Genomic DNA, 22,050 nt, shown 5'->3' with positions numbered 1-22,050 from the left:
CCTGGCAGACATTTGACTATGGTCGCTGGTGTCTCTAGTGCCACGTTTCTGACTATGGAGCTGCCAATTACCAGAGTTGGCTTCTCAGCAGGTGTGTTGCTGAGCGGGGAAAATCTGTTAGAAACGCAGACGGGTTGGTGGTGACCTGTGGGCTGGGATCTAGGACTATGCTTTCTACGTACTGTCACCCTGCCGGCCTGAGGCCCCGGCTGCGCGGGCTCTGCTGGAGGACTGCTACGGTGAGCTACCCTCGGTGGCTCCGCGCTGGCTAAGGGGCCTCGGCTATCTGATGGTTTTTCAACAGCGCGGAGCCGGGCCTCCAATTCCGACACCCTCGCCTCCAAAGCTACAAAAATGCTACATTTATTACACGTACCATTATCACTAAAGGAGGCAGAGGAGTAACTGAACATCTGACAGAGAGAGGAGGAGACTAGAGAGAGAAACAGCAGAACAGGTAGCCATGGTGGAGCTAAAGCTAACGCTAAGCTAGCGACCCTTTACCACTACTAGAAAAACCGTGTAAAACACGGAGAGTCCCCAAACGTTAAATACAGCAACAGAAAGTATGTGTTTTAACGTGCTTATGTATTATAACAAGTAAGAGATATCACAGTAGAGAGAAATCAGATCAAACGAGAGCCTTCACACACCAAACAATTCACCGAGTGCAACAACGAAAACAGGAAGTGACGTTATCCAGAGCTCCAGCCGACCAGGACTAGGATTTTTTAGCTAGTTGACTTAAAATAACCTAATAAAATCTTGCCAGTTCGGTGTGTTCTGGTCCTGTTCATTAACCGCTTTGATGCATTTTATTGTCCCCAAATTTTTCTGAAATGAATGCAATGTTTTTACATACAGCTCAAATGTTTGGTTGTAGCTGTACAGAATGCATACAGAATTTACAACTAAATAGCAAAACAGATAGAAAACCTGAAAGTGAAATGCTGTTGTGGGTCTGATAAACTAAAATGATTGATTTGATTGATATTCTTGCGTAGCCGGTTTGGCATCTAAGGTGAATAATTTTGTCAAATGCCTTGTGAATAACCTACATCTGGACAGCACAGCATGAATGGATAAAAATGAATGTTTTGAGATTAAGTGAATTTGTGCCAAAAACATTGTACTCGGCAAGATCCCTGGAATAAAACTTTGAACAAATTATTCCCATTAAGCTTCTGACTAATGGCAGAGCAGGTTGAAATTGTAGTCCATGTCCACAAATGTCATCCGTGTGCTAAGAGCCTGGATGGAGGAATAAAGACAGTCAAAGTGAAGATTATGCAGATACAATTTATAACAAAGACGTCCACCATCATTATTCTACTGTAATGCTTCTTCTTACAGCAGCAGAGTACAGAGCTTATATAATTATACTGGAAGACAGTTTTTCCACTTGGCTCTTTGTAGGCTGTCCAGATTAGCTGATGCCAGCACGACAATATCTTCTGGAAGAAAATGGTATTTTTTCCTGTTTTCTTCACCACTGCTCTCCCTCTAGTTGTGTGTGTGTGTGTGTGTTTTCTTTGCCAGTCTCTTACAGATATTTTATGCATGGATTAACTCAAAGCCATGTTGACTATACCACGCATTGGCAGCTATCTTCTCATAGGGACCCAGGAAGGAGTAAAATCTTACACCTGCATGCATCCACTCAAAGGAGTTATTCTGTCATTCATCACAGCTTCAGAGCAAGGAAAGGCTTTATAGATTCAGACGCGGACGCGAACATTCAGGCACCTTCACCCAATTCAAACTGATACTGTTTCAGGGCAAACAGACCCAGTTTAAAACTGAGAGATTTTTAAAATAGTGTCACATTCACTGTTTGGCCCACATTTTAAACGGCATTCTGAGTGGGTAATTTTAGCAGAAGAATCACAACATAAATGCTGCAGCACTCAAACTGCTTTAATATCTCTCCGTATTCTCCGACGTGCATTTCTAACACTCTCCGGGGGAAGTGCAATTTTCCTGAAGTAGTCTGTTCCATGGTTTCAATTATCTACTTTGTGGCAGACGGAGGACATTTAAACTGTGCTGCAGCGCGCGCTTTTGTCTCAGCTAATTGTTGACATCAGGGACGTGTGCTGCCACGGCTGCCGGTGCACAGATTTGCATCCGCTGCACCTGAAGGAGGCTGCCTCTGACCTTCAGAATAGATTTGGTTTTTGGTTGGGTTTTTTTTTCACGCGTACAGTTTGTCGAGTGGGCTGGCTTCCTTTGTGAGATGACAAAAGCCCTATTCAGTTAGAACAAATGAGCCTGTCCCCCACTCACTCACACGCCCCCCCACTTCTCTTCCTTTTGTTGTTATTTGCATTAGGAATCAGCCTGCTCATTCCTCCCGAGGCCATCCCCAGAGGAAAGATCTATGAGATTTATCTCACTGTTCAGCGGAAGGAAGACTTAAGGTGGGTCTCTTTAGCACTGTCTAACTGGCAGTCTTCCCTGAATGCCACTAGGCTGTTTGTTTTTGATGCTCCACTGTTCCATTAGGAACAGCTTAAGAGGCCGTGCCAGTTTTGTGTAGGAGGGATGTAAATAAATAACATAGCCTTTTACAAGGATGTGCACTGTTTAAGTTAAATGAATTGTTTGGAAAGCAATATTTATCTGCCTTGATGCACTTATCCTCTGGAAGCACAGCTATTGCAGCCTGCTGAGATAGTGTTATAATGTTACTTAGTCTTTACATCTTGGCCAAGCTCGTCGCTGAATCCAGCAGGCTTTAATTATTCTGTGTTGTAGCTGCTGGATAATTTGCAGAGGTGACAGTATCATATCCTCCCTCAAAGAGAGCTGTAAATTCTCACTAATATCTAAGTAATTGCACCCACTTCATCTTAATGCATTCACCTCTTTCTACTCCTGCCGTAGGTTACCGCTGGCCGGCTGCCAGACCCTCCTGAGCCCCATTGTGAGCTGCGGCCCTCCGGGTGTGGTCCTGAGCCGGCCTGTTATCCTCAGCATGGACCACTGCTTTGATGCATGCCTCGATAACTGGGCCGTCCGCCTCAAGAAGCAGAACTACGAGGGCGCTTGGGAGGTGAGACTCCACTGCAGCTCCAGCACAAATCCTTTTGTAGGAAAACAAAGCCGCTAGTCAGTGCAACTGTAAAGTATTACTGAACTTATTGATTGTTTCTGTGTGAAAAGTGAAAACTTTTCCTGCTCGTGACTTGAAATACACACTGCTGTACACTGTGCTGTCTATTGTGAGAAGATCCTCCCCTGTACTCCTCCACAAGGTTTAAATTAAAAGGCCTTGCAAGAGTACACATACATCCTACATGTTTTTCCACATGTTTTTTCACATGTTTTTCCTGCAGCTACAGCTGTTTTGGGGTATGTCTATTTAATCTGGACAGCTACACTGAGATTTTTCCCCATTCTTTGCAAAATAGTTTAAGCTCAGGCAGTTTGGATGGAGTGTGTCTGTGAACATCCATTTTCAAGTCTTGCCACAGAGTTTCAGTTGGATTTAGGTTTGGACTTTGACTTGGCCATTCTGATACATGAATATGCTTTGATCTAAACCATTCCAGATTTTTATAACCTAACTCTGCTTTACACTTCGCACAACTTTCTCTCTAACCTGTCTGCTTTGTTCCCTTGTCTTTATGTTACTATTTGTTCACTACTGACTTGTGGAGGCAGTTGGTTGCATTTGATTTTATTTAGGGGCATCTCAGTAAAGGGGGCTGCATACAAAGGTATGCATCTTTTATACTATATTTGCAGTAGATTTGATAATCTTGCAGATTTTTCACAATTGTGGTCACTTTGTGCCGGTCTGCCATGTAAAGGCCCACTAAAACACATTCAAGTTTGTGATTCTAAAGCGACAAAATGCAAAGAGGGTCAAGAGAGCGGAAATACTTTTGTAAGTTACTGTGTACTGTCCATCAGCTGGTTCACTCCAGCTAAAGGTTTGCTTGGCAACATGTTTGTCAAAATAGAAATTCTCTAAGCAAATTACTCATCCTCAAAGTGCCCTTCTGAGTGCTCCTTGACCGTTTTTGACTGCTGCTTCCAATTTACAGAGTTTTCTCCCTATTTTTGACTATAGTTGAGAACAACCTTTGGTGTGCACACAGCCTCACACAAACGCTGTTCAAGGCACTATACCCATCTCAACAATCCAGAGAGATCGGAAAGGGTGCTGGTGGGCTTTGGAGTGTTACTAGGTCTTCTTTCATGTTCGATATTGTGCATAAATTATTCAGCCTCTCCCCACCCTCTGTGGGGCAGTGGTGGGGTGACTGTGGGATGGATTGGTCTGTCTGAGGCTGAGGTTAGACCAGCACTTTTAATCATCGGACGGTCCAAATATAGCTCGACGGCCTGACTGCTTGGCCACTACGGTAAAGTAGCACCAGGTGGACGAGAGAATGAGAGTGGAAGGAGGCTCAGAGTGTGACAGAAACTGAGAGCAGAGAGATAGAGGAAACAGATGGATGCAAATGAGCAGCTAATGCAGATCGATTGGAAAAATCACAAAAATGGACAGCATAAGGAGAGATGTGGACAACATAAAGCATACAGAAGGAGAAATGAACCTTTCTGCTGCGTAACTGAGCTTCTGTTTCACTGAAGAAAAATTAAGATGATGGAGTAAGACTCCATTGTGGTTGCATAGAAAATGAATTGTGTCGATACTAATTCTATTGATGTAAATACTGTCTATGTGAATCGATCCTAGAGAGGCTCACTACGCATTTGGCAGGCAGGATCCTCTCTTTAGCACAGTGGTCTCCTTGGGCCCAGTTTGTCTTCATCAAATTAGCAGCGAGAGCATTGGAATTATCTCATAAAAGGTATTCTGTCCTGCGGTTGAAACTGGAAATTTTCACAAGTCTCTCATCCTCATTAGGATCAAAAATTTCAGCTTCATAGCAAAGCCAGGAAATTCAAGATGATGCCTTCTCACCATGTGGTAAATTAAAGAACCAATTAATTCTCATGATACATGCTAGGTTTTCTTGATACTTTTACCTATCAGGCATTAGTATTGTTTGTTTTACGGATAAATTGGCAAGTTGTTTTTAGCTTTCTCATTGACTCTCAAAACAAACACAGAAGAAATTTTAAAAAAAATCCTAGGAATCCAATAATCACTGCACCTCCATAATCTTTTATTCCTCCACAACCATCTGTTCTTGCCAGTAATCCATCCGAGTTTTCCTTCATGTCAATGGAGGACCTCGTTCATGCATTATTAAGTAAACTGATGGTATTCTATAGGACGTGTGCTTTTGTGTGAGGAGAATGTGGCTTTATGTTGCCGTTTTGTCAGCAGCTGTGTAAAAAAGGAAATCTAGGGCTAGAACAAAGTCTTTGCTTTTCCTCTGATCTGAACTGTTGCCTAGAACTTTATGTAACATTACCCATAAGACCTTCTGCTTAGATGTCGCCCCGTAGGAACAATGTAGTTTAGGTCCTTTCTACTGCGCCACTTTACTAACAAGCCCTTTGCAAACACACTCCTACACATACATCAGGCAACGAGCCGAACACATTACCCTTCCCTCCTACATAAATTGGGTGCTTGACCTTCCATCCACATCTTGTGTTCTTTTCTTCTGTCCTCCAGGACGTCCTGCTGATGGGGGAGGAGCTGGTGTCGGAGCCTTATTACTGCCAGCTCGAGGCCGAGACGTGCCGCCTGTTCACGGAGCAGCTGGGCACCTTTGCCCTGGTGGGAGAGTCACTGCACATGGGTGCAGCAAAGCGCCTGCGGCTGGTCCTCTTCTCCGATGCCTACTGCTCCACGCTGGAGTACAACATCAGGGTATACTGCATGGATGACACGCAGGACGTCTTTAAGGTAAGCTGCTACTTGCTTTCAGTAAGTTCATACTAAGCCATTAAACGAATTCATCTTTAATTGCAAAGGCAAAATCTAAAACTGAAACATTTTGGAAAAACTTTAATTTGAGCACATCACTGATAATAACCTAATGAACAACCCGATCAACTTAAAGTAAAGTGTAATTTTTAAGAAAAACTGCTTCAAATGGAATTATTTGAAATAAATTGTTTGGGCTACCAACAACTGAGCCTCTAGGGATTAAGTTAAAAAGCAATTATTTTTCCCTACTGAATAAATGTGCTAAAATTAAACGTTGGTGTATTCAGAGTATTTCAGTGTGAGATTATACTACTGCAATTAAAGAGGAATTTATTTTAAAACTTTTTACACATTTTGCCAGGGATGCTGCCAAATGTTTGTGATCTGTGATTAAATTAGAAATGCTGTTCCTGTAGTGTGATTAGCTGAGGTAATTTGTGTTTTTGTTTGGATGTTTCCGTTTTTTCATTTCTTTTGATGATGTCCTCAACTCTGCCCAGTTGCTACAAGCCAATAGGTTTCCCAACACTTTGTGCACTGACATATTTTACTACACATTTTCCCTCTCCACATGGACAGAGTATAATCAAGTGCTAATGCCGTGCTGCCTCCCTCGAGGACTGCCTCTGAGTAGCCTGTTAAGATTTCATTTGCATGGTTAATTAGTAAATTAAAAGGAGAGTCTGTCCCAATCTTTTCCCACCAACCCCCAGTGCTCCCTTTAGTCTCTCTCCATACCTCTCAGTCTCGCTCAAAAGCTGTTCCTCTCCTCCACTTTCACCACCCACAACCACAAGTGGCTCTTCCACTAGAATCCACTTCGGCTGGCTGTAATGGCTGACCTGCACGTGCAAAGGTGCAGCACCATCACGATCTATGCATGGCCGCAGGACATAAACAGTGGAAGTCACTCAGAGTTCATGCTGAAATTAGCACACACAAGCCAGAAGATGATGATAAATTGAAGGCTGCAAATGCCAATGTACAGCGCCCATTAAAGGTATTCATACCCATTTTCTCACTTTACTTCATTGGATTTTTGTGCAATATTTACTGGATAAACCAACACAAACTAATGAATACTTGTGAGGCAGACAGAAAGATTATTAGCAAATAAAAAATGGTTTGGTATGCATTTGCATTCAGCCCCTCTGACCTAACACTTCGTAGAACAACGTTTTGCCACAGTTACAGCTTTTACCCGATTCTTTGCAAAACAGTGAAGCCCAGTAGGGCTGCATGATATTAGAAAATCTTGCGATGGTGGTAATATTGGTAAATATTGCTGTGACGATTTCAGATGTAATATATGAGTGTTTTGTTTTGCCTCTCTTTCTCATCTGTGCTTCCATCACATAGTGACATTCAGCATTTTGGGCAATGTCATTTGTGTCCTGTGTGAGCATCTGCTGCATTGAAGCTCAGCATGTAAAATGCAAGTTATATTATTATATAAGTTGGATATAGGTATAGACTTTGACTGGGCCATTCTATCACATGAATATGCTTTGTTCTAAAGCATCCCATTGTAGCTAAAGCCATATGTTTAGGGTCATTGTCCTGCCATATAGTGAAATATGCTGCTTCTGTCAGATTTTCTCCATGCATGTTCCATCAACTCTGGCCAGCTTCCCTGTCCTAGAGCATGATGCTAGCACCGAGGGCATGTTGTGGTTAGGGTGGTGTGCAGTGTTAGTTTTGTGGCCCATGTAGACCAAAAAGTTGAATTTTGGTCACATCTCATAGAAGAACCTTCTTCCACATGTCTGGTGTGTCCCCTACATGGCTTGTAGCAAACCGATTTCTCTCTTTGGCTTTTTTTCATTAAGGTCAATGTGGAATGGAGTGTACGGCTAACAGTTGTGGTGTTGACAGATTATTCCACCTGTGCTGTAGATCTCTGCAGCTCTTCCAGAATTACTATGAACCACTTGGCTGCTTTTCTGAAAAGAGCTCTCCCCACCCAGCTGGTCCTTGTAGGTATATGGCCATGTCCTGCTGTCCTGGTGTCCTTGTGTCGTAATCTTTCCTTAGTCGGATGACAGATTGAACAGAGCTCTGACACGGCCAGAGCTTGACATTTTGTTTTATGGCCTCTTGCTTTAAACACTTCCTCAATTTTATCCCTGACATCTCTGCTGTGTTTCTTGATCTTTATGATGCCGTTTGTTCACTAATGTTCTCTAACAACCTCTAAAGACAGAACAGGTGGATTTACACTCAGAATAAGTTATATGCAGATTGATTTTTAGATGTCTTAGAAGGCAGATGTTTATACTGCGTTTTATTTGAAGGTATTAGAGTAAAGGGGGCTGAACACAACTGGACGTCACACTTTTTCAGATTAAATTTTTACATGTGACTCCAATCTTGTTGCAACTACACTGGTTTCCACTTTATTTCAGAGAGGTCTTCACAGACAGGCACCAGGTTATAACAGAGGGCTTCTGCACCCACATGTCCCTTGCAGGTCCCTGAGGTCCTGGAACGAGGACCTGCTGATGGTGCCCTATAGTAAGCTGAAACATAAGGAGACACAGTGTTCTGTTCTGTTCAGTTTTTATTCATTTCTCTTGTTTTTGATGTATTGTTGGTACTTTGTGATTTTACATGTTGAAAGGTGCTATATAAATAAAGTTTTATTTACTCACTAATTTGCAAAATCCTTTGAAAACCAGGTACTCTTTAAACTTCACAATTATGTACTCTTTTTTGTTGCTCTACCACCTAAAATCCAAATAAAATACATTAAAGAGTATGGTTGTAATGTCACAACATGTGAAAATGCGTATTTGAGCAAGGTGCCATATCTCAGTTCTGACCGCGATGATTTTTTAACTTGTTTTCACGTAGCTTTCAAATGAATTTAAAGTCCTGTTAACGCAATACATAAAAAATGTGGCCCATTCAAGGTGAAAAACGACAATTTTTGATAGATGTCAAGCTATATGCTCACCAGCAGTCAGATCATCAGTTAACCTGGTGGCATTTTGATCCAGCATTACTGCTGAAATGACCTTGTGTGTTCAGCATTGCATGCAGGAAGGCTTTCAGAGTCCAAAAAACCCTCTTTCACACCACCCTTTCCTCTAGTTAGCTCTCATTCTGCCTCTCTCAGCCAGGAAAAGGACATCTGAGCTTGTTGACTCCAGCACTCGCACTTGCCATATTCTGCGTCTCCCTCGACGCCCTTGAGTGCATTAGCTCCCCGTCTCTCACACAACCTGGTTCTGTGGTAAGCCACGGCATCTCCGGGGCTTTGTAGTTTTTAGTGGGTGATTTAAAACTCGGCCCTCACTGTTTAGTAATCTCGACTCCACGCTGCTCTTGGTGCTATTACAAAGGGAGCAGCTCATTTGGCAACTACATTCACTACTTTGAGTGGAGATTAAACTTCCCTGGAGAGACCGGGCCTAATCACTAATCACTATCTTTAAAATGCACCTTTTATGATTAGTCCCTCACACTGGCTGCCATTAGAGTTAAGTGTAGCATGCCACAGTAGGTGGCACAGTGGAGTAGTTGTGTATGTACTAATCTATAGTATACCTATACTACATGTGAATATTCTGACAGCACTACTGCACCTTGTTTTTCAGGCAAGTTTCCAATAATTAAGCAAGCTGTACTTCTAAAGGGAGTTCAGGGGGGAAAAACTGTTCTGAGACGAGAAAACTGCAGAGACTAAAAAGGAGGCTGAGCTGTTCCCTCCATCGCTGGCTGTCAGTCTGCTCTGACAAGCCTTCATCAGGGAGGATGACAGACACACACACACACATGCCTCACTTAAGCCTGCTTTACTCTTATCTCGCTATTACAGCAGATTAGAACCAATGGTATTGTCTTTGATCCTAAGTGTACGGGAGCTCTGGGGAAATGGTGACATTTCCGTCTGATGCTTGCCATATGTTAGCAGGGCTCTGCGGGGACCAATTAAGTTAATATTTAATGTGTGTCCCACACTTGATGGACCCAGCCAAGGTTGGCACAGCAGCAGAGGCGACGTGACCGCCGTTTGGTTAAGCCCTCACTGTGCTCTCGGGTTGTTCCCAGCTAGACCGGTGGGAGAGCATCACTGATGTCTTGCCATGTTGCAACTGACAGAAACCACCTGCAGTGAACCGAGCTTTCAACCCAGCCCATAGACAGCTATCAGCAATGTCTAATTAACTAGGAAGGTGCAAACAAGGTGTCTATTCAGGAAGGGAAAATGTACTTGAGATACTTTGAATTTCACACACAGAGTTGTGTATAAAGGATAAAAACAAATCTGGATATTTTTCACAGAACGACATCAACATTTAAACAACCGAAACAAAACAAAAAATCTTTGTGTTTTTTTAGATAACTACATGTTATTGTTAAACACTTACATGTCTGTGTTTTGGGAGTCGAGTGTTGTTGTATTTTGTTGTATTGGATGAATTGCTGAGATATTTTTTTATCTTTACATGACGTTGACAATGTCTCTAGTTCACTCCTTTAAATTTTTCCAGAACGTTGTTTACAGTTAACCTCACATTCCCGGCTGGTTCTGGTTCTGGCTACGTTTTCAAACTAGCTGATACTTTTTATACTTTTGTCAATTTTCAGGGCTTAATTGCTTCATTGTTTTGAAAACTGTAATTTGAATTTCTTGTATTTTAGAGTTTGGATGTTCAATTTGTTCCAAAAATCTTTTTCCTGCTCTATGTTCAAAATTATCTTAAGAAAGACTAAATTGTAACATGTTGTTAAAAACAATAATAAGTGACTTAGTTGGATTTTTATGTGAAAGATAAACATAATCATCATCACATCAAATGCCTATTTATGCAAACTATGTCCTGAGGTTTTTATACATGTTTAAAATCTGAGGTTATGTGTTTTTTGCTACTTTGAATCCACAGATTCATGGTCATACAGTCATGTTAAAAAGGAAGAACATCCCTGGTGTAAGCTATTAAATGCACGCTCAAAACATATCAATGTCTCTAAACGCATCATGTGTTCCTGAGCATCAGTTCCAGCTTGACAACAACTTATCATGCTGTTCAAAAGTCAACTTATTGTCTGCTGAGCTACAGCATCCCTCTCTTCTTGAAGGGCGGCCCTCAGGTCATTGAGGTCCTGGGGTACCGAGTTACGAGCCTCCAGGCGCCACTCAGCTGATCTCATAGGTTCTCTATGGGATTCCAGTCTATGCTAAAGACTGTGCAGGCCACTCCATTCGAGATACTCCAGTCTCCAGCAGGCTTTCCCTAATGAGGCGACCTCAATGAGTTGGAGCATTGTTGTCTATGAAGATGAAATTAGGGCTGTGTTGTTCATGCAGGGGCACTATGACTGGATTAATGATGTTATTCAGGTAGTATGCGCTTGCCACTGTACCCTTCACAAAGTGTAGGGCAGTTCTGTATTGACTAGACACACCTGTCCACACTGTAACACCTCCACCACGAAAGGCTTGTTTGGTAACAGTGGCTGATGCATAGCGCTCTCCTTGACCTCTCCAACATTGTTAGCGGCCACCATTTCTGCTCACCGTGAATTGACTTACATCAGAGAACAGTGCTGAGGCCTACTGGTCCCTCATCCAGTGTAAAAGCTCCCTGGTCCATGCAAGACGATGATGCCTGTGAGGGGTGGTGTGGTCAGGTACCCTTGCAGGTTGTCTAGCATGCTGACCACGCTGATCTAATAATACAGCTGTTAAGTTCCTTGTTAGAGAACAGCAAGTTGTGCAAAATGTAATGAAACATTTAAGTGGAGCATTTGCATTCATACGTTAAGAGAAGGTCACATTAAGTTAATCTGTAAAGGTTATAGTGCATTTTAGGTTCATCCTGTAACTTCACCCCAAAGATAAATATGTCGAACTTTTTGTGAGTAGTGTATAATTTTCTGTACATCCTGAGCTTTTGTAATGGTGATTCAACAATAATGACCATTCAAAACATTTTCATTTGTTACAAATGATATACCTTTTTGGAAATTTTGAGTCTACTGAACCATTCTTGAGGACCATGTGCATCCAATGGTTCAAACATTGTATCCTGAAGGTGGTGCCGTGTATCAGGATGACAATGCACCAATACACACAGCAAGACTGGTGAAAGATTGGTTTGATGAACATGAAAGTGAAGTTGAACATCTCCCATGGCCTGCACAGTCACCAGATCTAAATATTATTGAGCCACTTTGGGGTGTTTTGGAGGATCGAGTCAGGAAACGTTTTCCTCCACCAGTATCACGTAGTGACCTGGCCACTATCCTGCAAGAAGAATGGCTTAAAATCCCTCTGACCACTGTGCAGGACTTGTATATGTCATTCCCAAGACCAATTGATGCTGTATTGGCTGCAAAAGGAGGCCCTACATCATACTAATAAATTATTGTGGTCTAAAACCAGGTGTTTCAGTTTCATTGTCCAACCCCTGTACTTATTCTGACCAGAAACATTTACATATTCCATTCTGAGTATGTGTTTCACACTGAAAAACCTCAGTTTCCCGGTAAATAATCTTCGGTTTCTAAATAAACAGTTTTAATGTTCCTAAAAAAACCACTATTATATTTTTGAGATTGGACTTGTTAAATAACAAAAGAAATCCTCTTCAGTCTTTGACCCCCATAGTCTAGCTCTTAATTTTACTGTCTGCAATCAACTCATCTGGATTTACTAAATGAAGCGACCAACATAGTCTTGTCTACAGCAGATGAGATATTACTTGCTTATGACTTTTTAAAAGAAGCTCACTTCAAAAATCCTGAAACTTTTCATAAAAGTAGTAGTAGCAGACTCTTGCCACATTATACCAACTTTACTATAATGCTTTTTTAACCTGACAGCACATTATTTTTGCATGTTCAGAAAGACAAATGTAGTGCGATAAAAAAGAACTTCAAAGCATTTCAAGTGAATGTCCTTGATTCACTTTTTTGGCTGAAGATGTTCTGTTATGCAACATCTGTCTCACATGGAAGATTATTAGTGATCCACACAATCTTCAACCTAAATAACCACAGACTTTTTGTCAGTAACTGTCTTATGTAAATGTGGCAACACTGCAGAAATGTGTGAAGTAGCTCGCGCATGGCTCAGTAGTTTTAGGATGACAGAAATCTGCATTGGAACTGAATCTGCTCTGGCTAGGCTTTTAAACAAATTTAGATCAAGAGGATATGCTTTCATGAAATGATGTAATTGCTTGATGATGTTTTTTTGTACATTCTGTGAGTAAAACGTATGACCAGGCAGCATCTATGTACCGTATTATGGTCTCTGAATTGTCTGATAACAAACTGTTTGGTCTCTTTTACTCTCGATTTAAGCCTGGACTGCAAAGACTGTGGCAGAGCAGACCTCAGTCTTTGTGATTGTTACTGTTAAATACTCAATATCAATAACGTTGACCTTTCATGTCTTGTTACTGATTCTCTGCCATAATAATTAACTGTTAGCTTGACAATCATCCAACTGTTTATCAAAACCGAGACTACTACTGCAGGTCACTGACTGCTAATAAGAACATCACACAACCTGACTTCAAAGAAAATTTTCAATTTCGACTTCTTTAATAATTTTTGTTTGATGCTTTGATGTACAATAAAAATATATAACAATGTAAACCTGCAGAAACATCTATTGAAATTGAACTCTGTATCAACCCCAGATGTCTGAAATGTTTGACATCACTATCTGTGCAATGATTGTAAAATGTATATAAATGGGTGTTTAATTGCACATCAAGTAGTAATTCACAGATTCTTCTGTGCACCATTTGACCTCAGGTAATAATTCTAATTTTCATTTTAACAGCTTTGTAAACTGTTTATGTGCTCCCACTGTGGATTTTTTGCTACCTCTAGAGCAGGCAGCTACATCTAAGCGCAAACCTTTTGCTTTCATGTGTCAGAGACAGGAAAGGAAGCATGTGTAGAGTGTAATACAAACTGTTTTTTTGATCCTTCCATCAGAAAACTCACTCTATATATATATATATATATATGTGTGTGTGTGTGTGTGTGTGTGTGTGTGTGTGTGTGTGTGTGTATCGATAGATAGAAATACGGAGTAATTGGTAGCATTAAGTTAAACAAGACAGTCAGCTTTATCACCGAATCAAGCTGAGAAATTGTTCCTACATCATATTTCTGTGCTCCTGTGTTGCTGTTCTCTCTCATCCTCCTCTGTGATTTATCAGGCAGAAATGTGCATCTTTTCCCAAGCAAATACAGTCTCCATTTATTTCTGAGCAGACAAGTCCCTTCTATTTGTAGTTATTAATCAGAGTTGACTGTAGCGGGCACGGCCACTGGAGCTCAGACTGATAGACTCTCAGTCAGAGAGGAAAAGCCTGTCACATCCTGCTGACAAATACACAGATTTATGGAGCCCACATAGCCAGCCTACCCTTTATAAACAAATACATTTGCCTGAAAAGAGCTGCTCTGGAAATGGATCGGGCTTGTGAAGGCACATTTTTAGACACAAGGGCAAAGTGTTGCTATTAGTGGGGGGCTGGGTGTAGGTTTATAAGGGTATTACAGCTTCTATGTTTCAGACAGCATGTAGCTTGACTAATTAACTGATCAAACGCAGCTCGTAATCCCCATCAGAGCTGGTTAAGTTAATCAGTTTATTATACACAAAGCCAGTACAAGAGAAGACCACAACCAAGAGCTTGACCTTGCTTTGAGAAAAATCTGCAGCTTTGTGCAAGTCCAGCTTCTAAATTATAGGCCTTTGCTAATACTTTTGATTTGTTTAGCTCAAGTTATTTTTTTTTCCTTGACAGCTAGCTGTTTTTTTCATTGCATGAGCGAGTTTGGTGCAGTCACTAACCTCTTTCTGTCAGCACCAGGCTGAGGAGATTAGCTGTACGAGTGTCTCTTGTCTCCCAGTGGAGCCCAGCCCCAGTCCATTACAGCTCCGGTCCATGCCAGTAGGACGGGGGAATGGAGCAAGGAGTGGAGGCGTGGAAAAGAAAGGGGTTGAAGTCATAGAAAACTTTGGCCGTGATTGCAGTAATCCTGTTATCTCTCCTGCTAAAGCTGGCCACTTTAGTGACCTGGAGACACAAATGTTAAGCTCCCTCTGTCTCTCCTGCTCTTTTCACTTCATCTTCGCTCCATCCTGCTCTCTTTAGCCAGGCTCATTGAATGCTGGGGTGGTCTTGGCCCTGTTGGACTCTGAATTCACAGTCTTCACACACACAAGGAGCTTTTTTTGAATTCCCTCAGAACAAAAGGGAGCTTCTCTCTTGAAACTCTCACTCGTCTCATGCATCTTAATGCGTCTGTTGCTACTAGGGGTCAGAGTTAAAGAGAATCTGAATGAACTCAAATTCAGCCCTGAGGTGATTAATATGTGATTTGATAAGCATATTCGAAAGCTTGCATTGTTTTTGCTCAGAAGGAGTAAATAGCGTGGTCAAATTTAGCTTCTCATCTATTAGCCCATTCACACTGCCATTTGTTATCAGGATAATGGGGCGTAAAGAGGGCTATTACTCTCTCAGTCCAGAACATATGCTGAAAACCTGTACAGATACACACACTCACAGGCCCCTCATAAGCAAAATGCAGCTGAGATGAGTGCTGATCATTTTGTCCATGTTTGCAAAATGTTACAACTTTTTGTCGTACAAAAAGGAGCCATCATCTCCTGGATGTTTGGTGCCAACTATGTGTCAATTCATGCCTGCTTCATAATTTAAAGTCATTTTCCATAATCTGCTTATAGTCTTCTGCAAGAAAATTTGTTTTTTTTTTTATTGCATTAAATCCTATCGGCAGGAAGTCACTCAGTAATTTTTTTTTTAATCAGAGGTCACAATCTGTCGCATTTGATAAGAGTCATCTGGTCCATATGGAGGTAAGAACTACAATGTGGTTTACTATAAAGTCGTTAGAAAAACAATAAAATAAAATAATTCAAATTTGCCTGATATTTCAGCATTATCACTGCTAATCTCCGTAATTCATAAGAATACTTAACTACCAACAGAAATAAACTTTGAATCTAGGGACTGACCTCCAAAAGCAAGTAGAAAATCTGAAATTAAACTTGCACAAAGTTTTAACCCCGCACATGAATTCAAATTTGATTCAGATGGAGTTTATAACAAAACAGAGACCTTAAACTAAGGGTTGCACAATAAAGCACCATCCAAATATAGTGTGTGCATTAATATTATTGCAAAGGTTTGTTTGATGTTATTTGTTAGGGTGAAAAAAATGTGTCTTGTGGGGGTGAGTGAATACTTATATTGAGGTGAATACTTGTTTAAAGGCTACAATAAAAACCTGCTGCATTATTAGAGACATAGTTCTGACACATTGATATACGCTTACTCTGACAAAAGCTCTGAGCCTCATATGAAAACGAACTATCTAAATTATAAGTTGTTGATGTTGTTGACATCAATAAACTGTATAACGAAAAGAAGACTGATTGACCAGCAGGGATAAGGACAACACGATGCTTCATCTCCACGACGGGGGCTCTAAAGTCTCACCCACGGATTCCACCCACCATCTTTTTTTAACCAATCATTGTAATTTTGTTTCAACCATTGTATAAAACATGTATCTTCTAAATGGTTGTTGCTCTTTCTCTGAGATATCGTGTGCGCCTTAGTGCGTACAGTGAGTTGAACATAGTCCTTGTGCCACAAAATCTGAGTCAATAAATTCATAATACAGAGTATTATTTTTGTGGTCTGTACTCACATAAATAAACACATAGTTTTTTGTTTTTTTTACTCAAATATAACATATCCATGTGATGAATACTACAATACCAATAACATATTCAGTCTGCTGGATTGAGTCTCACTTGACGAAATAAATCCAATTTACAAATATCATGAAGCCCTATTCTTAATTATTTGTTTATTGAGTTCAAATCTTAAGTGGCTCCATTTGTTTAAACATACAGTGAAATACAAAAACTTGCACTTTTTTAGACTAGTCCTAAAATTATTTGAGTAGAATTTAAAGCTTGAGTGGTCAGTGTGGCGTGAGAAATTTTATTTTTCTGTTGCGATGACTCCTATTACCAGCATAAGATAAAAACGTATTAGTTTATTATAAAATCATTTTTGGAATAATTGAGTTCAACCAATAATGTGGCCCTCGACAGCTATCATAGTTACGTGGCCATTTGGGAAATGAATTGCCAACATCTAGTTTTCAGTAGAAAAATGGCAATGCGTGGTTTCAAAATGCGGTTATGAAATGACCCACAGCGAGAGGACACATCTAAAAGGTGGAGGTGCAGTGTATACTTGCAGTGTATCTTCCATCTGTGATCGCAGAGTTGTCCCGGTCCCTTTTTGATGGTAATTCCTGCATTTCAGCGTTTAGCCTGACAAACTGCTCCACTTTCGACTTAGTATTCACCGTAGCAGTAAGATGTTGATAGTAAGATAATTGGCATTCTGTGCTCTTTCTCCTGCAAGCAGACCTATAGATCTGTGTCTATAGGTCAAAACCCTATCAAAGTCCACCAGCTAATTTGCATTGCTAATCTTCCCCCACTAACAAATAATCATGCGTAAGAACTGTTTAAATAAACCTCCTTGGGAGCCTGCATAATGTGCCTTTTGTATGTTTATGAGACATAATAGTAGGGGGCTTTTCAGTGGAGAAAGCACTGCCCTCTGTTATTAACTCATTAGACCTCAATGCTTTGATTCACAACCACTGTCTGACCTTCCCTCTCTGTGAAAATGAGCTGGGTAACGTCACAAATGTCTGCAGGCTCAGTACATGGCAGCTCCTCTTAAGCCAAATAATTGTACATTAAAACATAAAGGAAATGATTTTGTAAATTATTACAAAAGGCATAATGTACATGTTTACAGAAACAAATGATAGAAGTAATGCAGAAACTAACATGAATCTTCTGCTCCCCTGCTGAACCCAGAGCTGCTCATTTAATGAAGGACTTTGAGTAACGCAGGTAGAGATTCCAACTGGATAATTAACAGATTCCTTCCCATTATAATTGGAATCAGTCTAGCTCATTCCTGGGGAAAGGGACAGAAAATTCAATCAGTGTTGTGAGCACAGAAATTACAGCCATTCTCCTTCTTAATTAGATGTCTTTGCAGAAATCACAACCATGGGCAGTCACGCTGGCATGTCGCACTCAACATATGGCCACTATCTATACATGCATTTCCCGTTTGGTGCCGTCATCTTTCAGATATGTCGTCTATGAGACTCTGAGGCTCATTCTAGCCGGTATTTCTCCTGCTGCCACCTTGTTCTCTCCTCAGACAGACTCAAATAACACATCTTCTTTGTATGCTCCTCTCAAACCGCTAATTTCAGAGGACTGGTTTTTATTTCAGTTTTAATCTTTTATTCCTTCACTCTCTGGAAATGTATGTGGATCTAAGGAATTTACTTTAAGTTTGCTAAAATTAGGGAAAAGAGTATGCGTATGGGGAAAATATTTGAATTTCTTGATTTTATTTCCTGTGCCATTGTCTAAAAAATCCATCCATCCTTCCGTCCATCCATCCATCCATCTATTCTTTTGTTTGTTTAACCATGCATTTTCCTTAGAGTCTCTTCTTTTTATATGTTCCATATTTACAGTGTGATCACTATAGAAAATATCTGCAATAAATTCATGGTGATTCTTTGTTTTCATACAAAAACAACTAAAACAGACTAGGAACTGAAAGTTTGAGTCTGGAAAAGTATGGAATTTTAATAGAAAAAAATAAATAAAAATCTAGTTTAATAAGCTTGTCCTTTCAGAGTGGGAAAATGAAAGTCTTGCTGAAAAATGAATTTTTAGGGTTCATACAGTAGAAAGCATCCAGCTAAAAGTGAATTAAAAAAATTGGAGGAAAATGTTGTGGATATTATTATGTCATTCCAGATGGTCATTTGGATGGCAACAAATGGTCCACTGTGCAAGTCCCACTGAGATTAAAATATTAAGCATGCATTTACAAATCTCTCCTGGCACAAAAACAAAAATGAAATTAAGGAGTTTCACCATGCGAAAACAATGAGCAGTTGACTAATGGCTCGTTCACTTACTTAATCACAGCCCAGGTAGCCAGGCGGCTGGAGTGGCTGCAGTATTTGCATTCAAATGCTGTAGCTGAAAGCTGGGTTTGCACAGTCTGTGGCAGGGTATAAGCCTTGTGGGGGGACACAAAAGCTCAATGGAGACAAGTCGGTCCAATCTTTGGGGCTGCATACAGGGACACAATATCCTGATCCTAAGATGTTCCACACCCCTGCCTCAAGCTCCTGCTGGGTTTGTGTCAGTGTTTGTGTGGATGTGTGAACAAGAACAACTATGTGTGTATCTGTATGTGTATCTGAGTCCAAATTTTCAATGGAGCTGCTGCCGTGTCCTTTTTATCTCTGCCAGCGTGTGAGTGGACAAATTCTTTTTCCCAATGGAACAGTTCTGAATGCAAGAATAACACAATGTGTAAACAGTTATAAGTTCCAGATCTTTTTGCACATTTTCATTGTACCCGCATGATGTTGACGTCAAATGTACTTCCTCTGAGCCCTGACGCCTCTCGCTCCCACTTTCTCTCTCATCAGGAGGTGATGCAGATGGAGAGGCAGCTCGGGGGTCGGCTGATTGACGACCCCCACATCCTGCTTTTCAAAGACAGCTACCACAACCTGCGCCTGTCCATCCACGACATGCCCCAGGCGCACTGGAGGAGCAAGCTGCTAGCCGGCTACCAGGTGTGTTAGGGGGAGGTGAGGGGGTCTGCAGGGCACAGGAGGTTCAGATTATTTATTAAGCATGTTCTTGACCAACTTGTATTTAATTACTTTAAACAGTCACACAAAAGAGTTTTTTAGTGTGTTTCTACCAAACTGTTTCCAAGTAGTTCAGTAATTTATTATTTTAGAGTGTGTGCATGTTTTCATAGTGTGTGAATGTGGGTTGTGTGCTATAACCCAAAGGTGCAATCTTATTGATTAAAATAGCTGCTGCTCTCTCAAAGGGAGCTTGGATGAAATATGGAGCAGAATGTAAATAGTTTGCAGGCTGAATTTCGGAAGCCCTCTCTCCTCCACTGCTCTCTGTACCTGCACAGCCAGCAACCTTGCAGCCCTGTGACGGCAACACAAGGGCTATTCAGAGTGGGCTAGAAAATGTTCTGGCTGTAACTGTGTAAGCACCGAGCACCGGGTCCCCAAAGAGTACACAGGCTGTGCAAAGCAAGCAGGGGCTGCAACAATGCACCCAGAGCAGAGGCTTATTTCTCTGCACTGTGCCTGTTCATTTGGAAACGTTGTTTCCCTCTCAGCAGCACAGTCAGAAAGACCTTTGGTCTCCGCAGGAGCCGCTTGAAGGCGTTTGCGTGTTTCATCCATCGATCTCTGATGGTCTAACTGGGTAACAGTGCCCCCATTTGGTCAGCTCCTCGTCCTGCAGGCCCGCCTGACTTTCCAAGTGAGGTCTTGTTAGCAGTTGATCTCAGAGGAAAGTTGGAAGGTTTGTTTTTTTGAAGAGCCCTCTTTCTCCAGCATTACTACCTTGCTTCTCCTGGGTTATGCCAACGAGGCATTAATATGGAGCAACAGAAAATAAGATGTTGAAATTGTCAGTCTTGATAAATTCACTGAAACACTGTACTTTAGCTCTATCTGAGCAGAGCCACTCCACACTGTTATGCATACATGTGTATATGTCTCTGCCCCTTGGCGTACTTCGTGTTTAGCATCATTTATAGCTATGTAGCTGCAGAAAAAAGCTGAAAAATTGATAAAAAAGCAAGTATTGCATTTAATCTCTAAAGTCCTACATTTGATACTTTCTGTAACCCTCAGTCATTTTTCACTGCTGTTAAAGATCCAAGTTGTCAGCAACAGCAAATGTTTCTCTTTTCACTCTCTTAGCCATTTTTACCTAATGATCGCAGTTTATGTCAGCGTAATTAATAATGATCTCAGCGTATTACAGGCGGGCGGTCCTGTTGTGGCGTGTTTCAGAAATGTAGCCCTGACTGTGCCGCTGCAATGTTTTTTCCGCAGGAGATCCCGTTCTATCACATCTGGAACGGTTCCCAGCGGTACCTGCACTGCACGTTCACTCTTGAGCGGCTTAGCCTCCACACCTGCGAGCTCACCTGCCAGCTGTGCGTGTGGCAGGTGGAGGGGGAAGGACAGAGTTTTGCCCTCGACTTTAACATTGCCAAGGTAACAGTCAGAGCAGACAATCACTGTAATCCAGCATTTTGATTACTCACGCGAATGATTTTTAATGCTTAACGGTGGTAAAAAAAAAGGTTTGCAGGTTGTCGTTTATGTCTGCTCCTACCAGGACACACGAGCTCTGGACTCTGAGTTTCTGTTAATGGACAGTAATGCGATGGCTCTGGCCGGGCCCAGCGCCTTTCAGATCCCATACCTCATCAGACAGAAGATCTGCAGCAGCCTGGACGCGCCGTGTCCCAATGGAGCAGACTGGAGAATGCTAGCACAAAGACTTAAACTTGAGAGGTAATTACAAACTTTACTATAAACGTGATCTGATCCCCAATCTGAGTTCCGGTGGGTGCCGGAACAATCAGCCCACACCACTAATCCACACAGACCACGAATAATACGAACCGGCACAAATTGCAAAATTTTGGGATTGATGAGGATTCTTCAAATTTTTGAAATTTTCTGGTCCAACTAAGATTCACTTACAACAGAGGTAGGATGGATAAAGATAAATCATAAGGTTCGGCTTGATTCACACAAATTTTGTTAAGAGTTCAGTATGATTTACCAGAATCTAATAGGAATACTGGACAAATGTTAGGAATCAGTTACTAATCAGTTAGAAATATGCAGAAGGCATCTAGAAGAATCTAGTACAATTAAATTTTAATTTGTTACTATTCTTGACAATTCGTGGGATTTTCCATCTAGATGTAGTAAAAAGGTCCTCACCAGAGCTTGGGCGCCAATTCCAACATGGATGTTCAACGTAGAGCAGCTGGTGTACTGGCCCCTGTAACAGGACTATCAATACCAGCTGTTGATAGCTAGAAGACTGCTTCAAAGAGAAAGGAGAAGAACCCCCAGGTGGTGGGTTACACCATGGCTGATGCCAGCTAGAATGCTACAGGGGTTGGACAATGAAACTGAAACACCTGGTTTTAGACCACAATAATTTATCAGTATGGTGTAGGGCCTCCTTTTGCGGCCAATACAGC

General features: G+C 41.3%; 1 protein-coding gene across 5 annotated transcripts in view; it reads left to right on the top strand.

The window, feature by feature from the left end:
• The window catches only part of unc5a (unc-5 netrin receptor A), a 209,715-nt gene that overhangs the window by 178,504 nt on the left and 9,161 nt on the right, over positions 1-22,050 (top strand). For all 5 annotated transcript variants that reach the window (XM_047354006.1, XM_047354007.1, XM_047354003.1 and 2 more), the window contains 6 exons: positions 2,333-2,420; positions 2,887-3,055; positions 5,603-5,836; positions 19,430-19,579; positions 20,879-21,043; positions 21,168-21,346. In XM_047354006.1, coding sequence (XP_047209962.1) covers positions 2,333-2,420; positions 2,887-3,055; positions 5,603-5,836; positions 19,430-19,579; positions 20,879-21,043; positions 21,168-21,346 — 985 coding nt within the window. The remainder of the gene's footprint in view (positions 1-2,332; positions 2,421-2,886; positions 3,056-5,602; positions 5,837-19,429; positions 19,580-20,878; positions 21,044-21,167; positions 21,347-22,050) is intronic.

This window comes from Girardinichthys multiradiatus, chromosome 23, assembly GCF_021462225.1.
Source record: "Girardinichthys multiradiatus isolate DD_20200921_A chromosome 23, DD_fGirMul_XY1, whole genome shotgun sequence".
NCBI classification, from domain to species: domain Eukaryota; kingdom Metazoa; phylum Chordata; class Actinopteri; order Cyprinodontiformes; family Goodeidae; genus Girardinichthys; species Girardinichthys multiradiatus.
Note: the sequence above shows the minus strand (reverse complement) of the source record. Positions and strands in the feature narration are given on the sequence as shown.